Consider the following 9,433-nt stretch of genomic DNA (forward strand, 5'->3'; position numbering starts at 1 on the left):
GCACGGGCCCGCAGGCCCGGGCAGGCAGGGGCTGCCCGCAGCGCCGCGCCCCGCGCCGCGCCCTGAGCCAGCTGCCACGGGCCGGCCGGAGGGACGTGCGGGGCGGCGCGGCAAGACCGGGCCGCGGGAGGTGGCGCGGGGACAGGTGGGAAGGGAGGGGACGAGGCTGCGAGATAAACCCGGAGGAGGGCAGCCACTGCCAAGGAGAAAAGAAGAGGAGGAAGGGGGAAAGGGCACGCGGGGGGGGGGGGGGCGACACCCCCGCAGGACCGGGCCGCGTGAGCACCGCGCTGCCCCCGGGCAGCCCTCGGGGAGCCCTCGGGAGCGCGGGGCCGCCTCCGCCGCGCGGCGACGGCTCCGCGCGGCCGGGGCGGGGCGGGGCGCGGGCGCTGCCGGGGCGGTTCCGGGCCGGCATGGCCGGGCGGGGCGGTGTTGGCGGCGGCTCCCCGCCCCCGGCCGGCGGGTCCCCGCCGCCGTGCGCCGGGGCGCAGCCGGGGCAGGGGGTGGGCGCTGAGAGGCGGCGGCGCCAGCAGCAGCAGCAGGAGGAGCAGGAGCGGCCGGGGCAGGGGCAGCATGCGCGGGCCGGCGCCGGCCCCGCGGCTCCCCCGCGGCGGCGGCAGCAGCAGCGGCAGCGGGCGGCCGCGATGGAGCCGGGCCCGCGGCGCCGCCCCGCTGCGCGGCCGCGCTGCCCGCGGCGCTGGTGGCGGCGGCGACGGCCGCGCTGGGCGCTGGCGGCGGCGGCGCTGCTGGGCGCAGCCCTGGCGCTGTACGCCTGCCTGCGGGAGCCGCCGCCGCCCGCCGCCGCCGGGGCCGGGGCCGGGGCCGGCGCCGCGGCCGAGGTGAGCGTGCTGCTGTGGTGGGAGCCCTTCGGGCGGCCGCGGCGCACGGCCGACTGCCGGCGGCGCTACAACATCACGGGCTGCCGCCTCAGCGCCGACCGGCGGCGGCTGGGCGAGGCGCGGGCCGTGCTCTTCCACCACCGCGACCTGGCGCTGCGCGGCGCCCAGGCGCTGCCTCGCGCGCCCCCGCCGCGGCCCCCGGCCCAGATCTGGGTCTGGATGAACTTCGAGTCGCCCTCGCACTCGCCCGGCCTCCGCGGCCTGGCCGGCCTCTTCAACTGGACCATGTCCTACCGGGCGGACTCGGACGTCTTCGTGCCCTACGGGTACCTCTACGCGCCGCCGGCGCCGCGGCCCTTCAGCCTGCCCCGCAAGACCCGCCTGGTGGCCTGGGTCATCAGCAACTGGAACGAGGAGCACGCCCGCGTGCGCTACTACCGCCAGCTGAAGGAGCACCTGGCCATCGACGTGTATGGGGCGCGGGGCCTGGCGCTCGCTGAGGGCAGCGTGGTGGCCACCGTCTCCGCCTACAAGTTCTACCTGGCCTTCGAGAACTCCCAGCACACCGACTACATCACCGAGAAGCTCTGGAGGAACGCCTTCGCCGCCAGCGCCGTGCCCGTTGTCCTCGGCCCCCGCAGAGCCAACTACGAGCGCTTCATCCCACCTGACTCCTTCATCCACGTCGATGACTTCCCCAGCCCCCGGCGGCTGGCCACCTACCTGAAATTCCTCGATAAGAACAAGCCCAGCTACCGGAGGTATTTCGCCTGGAGGAAGAAATATGAGGTCCACGTCACCTCCTTCTGGGATGAACATTACTGCAAGGTTTGCGAGGCTGTGAGGATGGCTGGGAATCAAATCAAGACCGTGCGAAATCTGGCCAGCTGGTTTGAAAGCTGATGTTTCTGGCGGGTGAGGCTTGGTGGGCCTCTCCCGGGAACGGACCTCCTCAAGGCTGAGTGAGGGCTGGCCCTCGCAGAGGTCACCTGCTTGGCCAGAGTGGTACGTGGAGGTCTGTCCTCGGCAAGGAAAGCATACAGATGTAGGCAAATAAGCTGTGAAAAGCTGACGAAAGGGAGATTTCTTTATGGAAGTGCAACATTATGGAAGTACGAAGGACTGTCTGGCAGTTCTTCAAGACTAAAATTAAGCTTCCAGAAGTCCTGCAGATCTGAAACCTTTACAGCTGTGCACAGCTAGACATAAATAAACTATGCTGAGTTCTTCAGCCATACAGCTGAAACCAATTTTGTCAGCAATGACAGCTTCCTGGACCATGAAACTTTCTTCTACTTATAGGAGATACGTGATCAGTGCTGGCTTTCTGTACTCTGAAGACATATTTTTGCTACACAAAGGCAAATATATTCAACCATGATTATTGTGAATATGAAAAAGCTTTTGCAGACAAATTTTGAGCCTCAAGTGTTGAATGAAAGAATGTAATGATATAGTAGCACTTTTTAGCAGTGTTTTAAATTGCAGCAGCCAAATAATAACTCCTTGAGCCAAATAAAAATTCCAGTTAGGAAAAAGCGCGTGGAAGGATCTGGGTCCGAGTGGAACAGACACCTCGGATAGTATGAAGTATTTCTTCCACTGCCTACCAAAGCCAAAAACACATTTATCCTGTATGAAAGTGGAGAAGAGCTGGAAGTACAGGAAAAAGCAGAATGTAGAAATAAAGTCAGAACATTCCCACCCTTGCTTCATTCAGGAATTAGTTGATGTTTACAGGAGTCTGCATGTTTTCCCTGCAAAACTAGTTGCCGTATAGGAAAAAGCAGGGAAAGGTTCAGAACTCCAGATTTTTTTATTACTCTCTTGAATATGTATCCAAAAAGATTAACTTATTTCTCTGTTGTCATTAGAATATGTAGAGATTATTTTAGTTTACAGCATGCATTTTTAAAAATTCTGCCAGGTGATGGGCTATTCAGAATGCCGCTTTGCTGTTTGTAAAAATAATAATTAAAAAAAAAAAGAAAAACAGAACAGCCTAAGCCCCAAAGCACCACCTTTCCAAAAGAAAACTACTGTATAGAATAACATCTAAACTGTTGTTAAAAACTTAAATTTTACAAAGAAAGACTATGAAAGGGAGAGGAAGAGTTACTATTTTTTTCCTTTGGTTTTGAGGGTTTCTTCCACCTCAGGGTGTGGTGGGTTTTTTTTTTTTCAGTATACAAATAGATTCGCAAGCTAAAACTTCCTCAATCGGTGCCTACGGAGAAAACTTACAGTAGTTGTTCCCAGCCCTTTGAAATTCTGCCATTTTGCTGGGCTAAGATCTTCCTAGTAGTCAGTGTGTGATACTTTTTGGTTACTGGTATCTTGTATGCTGTAATCTAGAAAGAAGCTTCAATTGCAATTTCCTGGTCCTCGGCAAGCTCAGCACCCTCCCCCCCTCCTGCAACTGTAAGATTTGGTGGTAAAAAGTGCTGCCCTGCAAGAGTGATTATGGGATTCATCCAGCACCTGTTTAAGGTCATGGGATTGCCCAGAGATGTCACCTGGAATAAAAGCAGGGGGAACGGAGCAGGAGAGGAAACAGGAGTGGCAGTTTGAAAGGAGTGAGGGGTGTCAGAAGAGGTGAGTTTACTGGCATTTGTGAGCAGTGTTTAGGTTAGAATAAGATTTGGTTTGACTCGAGCAATAAGGGGTGTCAAGTAGGTGTGCTTTATATTCATTAGCTGACAGCTGCCTGTAGTTTATTTTAAATTAGATGTTCCTTATGATTAGCTAAGCGGGGAGCTAAAGGCTATTGAAAAAAATCTGTAATAATAATGAAGTTCGTGAGTAACTTGGTACAGATTTACCAGGTCAGATCGTGCTGGCTCTGGTGTTTATTCTCTTATCTTTTTGTGCAAGGAGAGACAGTTAAAAGTGCTTCAGGAACTTTTCTGTTGTTAATTGCAGAGTTACTGTAGGGATTTTATGTGGAAAGCAGAGAAGACGGTTAACTCAATGCAGAGCACAGTAGGAATGGTGCCTGCTGCTGCATTTTCATTCAAACAGGTCTTAAGTGATAGTTTAAAGCAGAAGCTTGTTGTTCATTGCATACCATCTGTTCCTCTGCCCAGTGGCTACTAATTCTGCAAAACTGCTGTTTTGAGAGCTTTTAAAAAATAATTCTAAATATAGCGTTAACATTGATAGCTGGTGTCAAGATAGCAGAATCTCCTTTTGATCTATCCTTTTTTTTGTCTATTTTTTAATCACAGTTCACCTAAATATATACAAAAATCTGTTCTTAGAAGTAATGAGTTATTTTTTTAACTGCTTCTTAAAACTGCACTGCTATTCGTCAGACTGCTAAAAATAGGGTATTTTTTCAGTATTTCTAAATTCTGTAGCATTCCCTGAAAGCTTCCTGCCACACAAGCTTCTGTGTAATCATTAGTAATGCCACAGGCAGTAGATCAGGCCTTAATACCTAGTGTGGGAATTTCCAAAGATTTCAACTCATAATTTTTTCTCAGTCTCTCCAAGAGAAGCAGGAATTGAAATTGTAGAGTATTTAAAGTTTTGTAGAATTCAGAAAACAGTCATGCAATAATCTAAAGCATCATTTTGAATGAAAAGATCACGATTGTGCTGTATTTGTAAGTAATGTATTGAGTATTTTCAAGAATTTTATAACGAAAGCTGCAGTTTGGTAAAAACTATTGCAAAGTACTTGCTTAGGAAGTAAAGCAGCCTTTTCTAGTTTCATACTGTTTGCATGAGCATTGCAGAGATTTCCCTTTAGATTTGGGAGGAAGTTCAGACTTGGTCTACAGCTGCTGAAGTCAGTTATGCAGCATCTCTACAAATCTAGCCTGACTTTTGGCTCGCTCTACGGACTGATGGGCAGTAAGCTAATAGTAGGCATACTGTTATAAGTGAAGGACTGTCTTTTTTAAATTCAGTTTGTAGAGCCCAACTTCAATGATAAGAAATAAATTTGTATTAGCAAATTGGATTGTAGATCATGTACTAGACTCCACAAGATGCTGCAGGTGATGTATATACAATCCATCCATTAAAAAATTAAGCCAATTTATTTTCTATTCTAAATAGAAAAATCTTTTCAAATACATTTTGAAAAAGTGTTTTATTCTATGCCTAGAATTGTTGGGGTAGATGTGGAGGAAATTAAGGCAATTATGTTCTTCTTTTAATGGAAAGAATTAATATTACTTTTTGATTATGGTTTAAATGGAATGAAGAAGTATGTGATCCTTTCCTTTAAGTTACATATAATGCTTGTATTGTATCTCAGGGAGTTTTATACTGTAAAGTCTCTTAATCTTCATAGAATGGAGTAGCTTTATATTTGTATTAATTATTTAGATTAACACAATAAAATTACAGAAAGGAAGCAGTGCAGAATGACCTTATTTTATTATTTCCTCTTGTTCATATGTTATGAATGATAGCTGTAGAAAACTGCCTTTTGAAGAGAAATTCTTTTCATATTTGCTTTTCCATCTTTTAATCAATAGAAGTGACTGATCTCAAAGTAACCAGACCTGAGGTTAGAAACCAGATCTGAGGTTAGAAATAAAGCCTGGTTGTGCCAGAGGAAAAATGTTTTCATTGGAGAGGCTGTACTGAGTTATTTTCACTATGAAAAGAAGCATTTATTAAAGTTGGATGTCTGCTGGGAAAGTATCCTTTCAGAAAATAATACTGTCCCTTGACCTACAGAGAATTTGCAAGTGCTTGGAATTTTTTTTTTCTTAAATTTCAAAATGAAATAAAGATTGTGCTTACATTGATATCCAGCACATATTCCTATAACTTTCCTCTCCTGTGGCTTTTTTCATGCTTGTTCATCCTTGTCTTCAACTAAGCAACAAAAGACAAAGGGCCCAAACCACTTCTGCCAAAGTTTTTGTTAATGTTGGTTGGAGCAAAGTTGACTGCTTATCTCTCTCTTTACTCATCTTCTGTACCAAATAGTTGTCAGTATTTCAGGAAGTTTCAGCATTTCTGTTAACAATTCCTGCCCAACCAGGATGTGGTGAGTGCTACAGGCATCATTTTTTTTCTCAGGTGTTTATGTTATACCACTGTTATTTAACTTTTGCAAACAGAGCTTAAACTGGCTGCTTGTTTACTTGTGCCCAAGAAGGGAAACGCTTATTTGCTGTTTTTCCAGGCGTGATTGAGTTCTGGATGGTAGAGACTGAGGCAAAGATTTTTCTGCCGAACATTGGGTGCATTTATTCAAGCCTGTTTGCTGACTGTAAGAAAGAAGTGAATTATGTCTGATTAGTTTAAAAATCACTAGCATGGCTCTCTATGCAGCAATTGTATAAAATGGTGTTTGTTTTAAGAGTGTAATTAGTCCTTTGTAGGGAGCACAGAGCTGGCTCAATCTAAAAGCTGTTGAATAGAGCACAATGGCTTAACACTGATTTAAGAGGTATTTAACTAAAGATAAATCAGGTTCCAAGTACAGGATCCAAAAGTCTATTTCTAATCAAAAAAATTGTTATTTGAGTAACTCAGATGTAACATGCAAATAACTGTTCAATAATTATGATCTGTATAATTCTGTGGTTTTTTTTCTGCAGTCAGTTTAAAAACAATATTCAAGGCCACAGTATCTACATCTGCTCTAAATTCTGCAGATGTTTTTCTTTATGATCTTAAGCTAATTACTTAAGCCTACATTTGGCACAGAGACTGCCATTCCTGAGAGTCTCACTATAAGAATATGAGGTGAGGAAGACAAGGCCTGTTTTTCAGGAGCTCTTGGAAAGCTGCGCGGGGACTCAGCAGTGAGAGAGCTCAGTGTGTCCAGAGGAAGCATTCTGCAGCTACAAGACTTTTGAATTGGAAAATATTCTCTTAAGAAATAAATACATCCCTAAATCAGAGATCATACTGCTTTGCAAAGTCCTTCAAGGATCTTTAGGTCCCTGGAATTACATAATTTCATGGGTTTATTGCAAATATGGAAACTGCTGCCATTATAACAAATCTGGATTTTATTCTTAAACACAGACGTTAAATGTATTCTATCATTTTACAAAAGTATTTTAAAATGGTAAGAACTGAAAAATATATTTCCCTGATGTAACTGAAAAAGGAAAGCAGCTCTTGAATTTATAGCACCTATCTAAGAGCCAGGAGGTTTTGCTGTAGAAGTTTCCACTGTGGCTGTGGGCAAGTTATTTGCTGTTCTCTCCTAAACCCTGCTGAAGTGCTGGGTCCTGTCTGCTATGCACTTTTGATTTAGGTCCTCCAGAACAGATTCTCATTATAACAGGAGCACATTTGATTTCCAGAGGTGCCGATCTATCTGGGATCATTGTAGGAGAGGAGGGAGACCACATCTCCTCTCCTGTCCTCCCTCTCATAACCTGAGGACACCTCTGGTGAAATACAACCACCCGGTGGCACGTGAGCCTTTCAAAATGTCACAGAAGGCAGTAATCCAGCTACAACTCTGACTGCTTGTTGGAAGGTAAGATGCTTACAACTTGGCTTACACCAACAGGAGTTTTGACACTGCTTTTACTGGAACCAGGATTTCATGCAGTTTGTATCTGCCCTTATGAATTTAATTCCCCTTAGTAATGGATAAAATTAGTCGCTAAACATAATGCTTTATCTACTTTGTTAAAAATGAGCATTCTGCTGAGTTCTTGTAAAGCTGTTAAGGTAGCTTAATCCCACAAGTTATGATTGTTTTTTTTTTTTTTTTTTTTGTCCTCAGTTCTGAATGTTCAATTTTCAATTAAATCGCCCTTGTATCTTTTAAAGCCTGTCAGATAGAGAGGAATAGGATCACAGGGCTCAGCACAGGAAGGTGCTGTTGAGGCACGCTTGCATATAAGCAGATGAAGAAAGGACATAATTTACATCAATAAAACTAGAAAAGGCAAGGTTAGCTGAGGCAGAGATGACAACTGAAACATTTACTTGGTGAGTCCCAATTAATATGAAAAAGAATCTGTTTTGTTTGATTTGGTTGGTTTGTTTGTTTGTTTTTCATATTAGCCCTAGAGGGAATGATGTTTCTTGAAACTTCATTGATTCAAGCAGTCTCTTTGAGATTTTCATATAGCAAACTCTGCTTTGGAGTTTCCAAATAACTAGAAGTACAAGGTGAAGCTCCCAACTGGTGGAAACCAGCATATCCACCTTTACCTCCTGAGGTGCTTCATTTCATTCTTGGAATATTATGTGCCAATTACTTCTGTCTTCAGAAAGCTGCATAAAAGAAATAGGTTTAGTTCTATAAAACGGTATTGCTTTGGTTTTGGTATATAGCTTCCCCTTCAGATTCTTTGTTTGAAGTTGTTTGTAGTTTGTCGCTACACTTAGTCATTTCCATCTCAGCTAATTAGAAGGTTGTGTAAGGCAAGACATGAGGAATAATCCACAGGAGCTGGTGAGCTCTTAGTAAGCATTTTTTTTTTTCTGCTTGTATCCATGCTGAGGAGACTAAATCTGGCCTTTTACTCAAAGGTGTGAGGAAAGCCTATGTTCTAATCATGGCTCTGCTTCATCATGGTTAGCAAATCACTCAGGAGTGATAGTGAGATACAATCAGTTTGTCAGGAGTAGTCTGAAGTCCAGTGCACCCCCAAACCTCACTCTTCTTACACCATTCAAGTTGCCTATAAATCTCACCCAGCCCTTGCAGCAAGTGATGCATGTCCTTCATGTCCTTCAGGGAAATGCCCATCTGCCTGTTCTCTACCACACAACAGCACTGAAGGGACAGATCGGGTGGATGAGGGGATTCTGGATCCTGTCTCTGCCCACACAGTACACTGGAGGATGCTGAAGCTTGAGGCATCTTCCCTCCCTTCTGGATCACTGGCTTAGGTCATTCAAGCATAGCCTCCCAAGGGCACCGTCCCTGCAGGTAGTGCGAATGCCTGCCAGACCTGGCCTTGACTCCATGTGTGAGATGGAGATGATAAGCAAATGTCATCAAAGAATTTTATTATATTGCTAAAGTAGTTTGAAACCCATCATCTAAAGAACTTGAGGAATGCAAAGAACTTAGCAATAAAAAACAAGAAGAGACTGTGTTGGTCACAGGCACAGACTTTGTTTAGGTTTTTAGCCAGGCTTCAGAAAGTTCCCATGCTTAAAACCTACAGTAAAACCTACAGTAACAAGCCAGAAAAGCCCCCCAAAGCTTTCTCCCACGTGCAGCAACATGAAGAAGGCAGGACAAATCAAGGACATCACCAGTGCAAGAAAAGAAATGTCTTAGATGGAAAACTTACAGGAGCATGGGGAGCTGACTAGCAGCCCTCACTGACTGGGCCAGGAGAGGGTGTTGGGGGAATTCTTTTTTGATCTCACACTGGGGAGCAGTTTTATCCTGAGCACACAAGCAAGACCTATGATCTGCGTCGTGCCACCAGGGTGAGTATCAGTAGGACCATCGGGGCACTGATTCCAGCATCGAGCTATGGTTAATATCCAGTGTTTCAGAAGAAAGATGAATTTCACGCCTCCCTTTTGTAGATGCATAAGGCATATGCCAGTTTTCTAGCAGTGATGACATATTGTGGGGAAAAATGCTCATTCCTCCATAGTTGTAAGGGCAGAAGTGATTTTAGATCCACCTCTTT

At 45.6% G+C, this 9,433-nt stretch overlaps 1 protein-coding gene across 1 annotated transcript; it reads left to right on the forward strand.

Moving 5' to 3' along the window:
- Positions 1 to 413: 413 nt before the first annotated feature.
- FUT4 (fucosyltransferase 4) lies at positions 414 to 5,627 on the forward strand. Its single transcript, XM_067289635.1, has 2 exons — positions 414 to 455; positions 492 to 5,627. The coding sequence occupies exons 1-2, from the start codon at positions 414 to 416 to the stop codon at positions 1,740 to 1,742; spliced, it is 1,293 nt and encodes a 430-aa protein (XP_067145736.1). The 3' UTR covers positions 1,743 to 5,627.
- Positions 5,628 to 9,433: the final 3,806 nt, after the last annotated feature.

The sequence above is a fragment of the Apteryx mantelli genome, chromosome 1 (assembly GCF_036417845.1).
Source record: "Apteryx mantelli isolate bAptMan1 chromosome 1, bAptMan1.hap1, whole genome shotgun sequence".
NCBI classification, from domain to species: Eukaryota; Metazoa; Chordata; class Aves; order Apterygiformes; family Apterygidae; genus Apteryx; species Apteryx mantelli.

What these genes read in the sequence shown, in the direction of transcription:
- FUT4 (XM_067289635.1), top strand. Translation starts at nt 414, where the DNA reads ATGGCCGGGCGGGGCGGTGTTGGCGGCGGCTCCCCGCCCCCG. An exon ending in GCGGCGGCTCCCCGCCCCCG is followed by an intron (nt 456 to 491) that starts GCCGGCGGGTCC and finishes GCCGGGGCGCAG; the next exon opens with CCGGGGCAGGGGGTGGGCGC.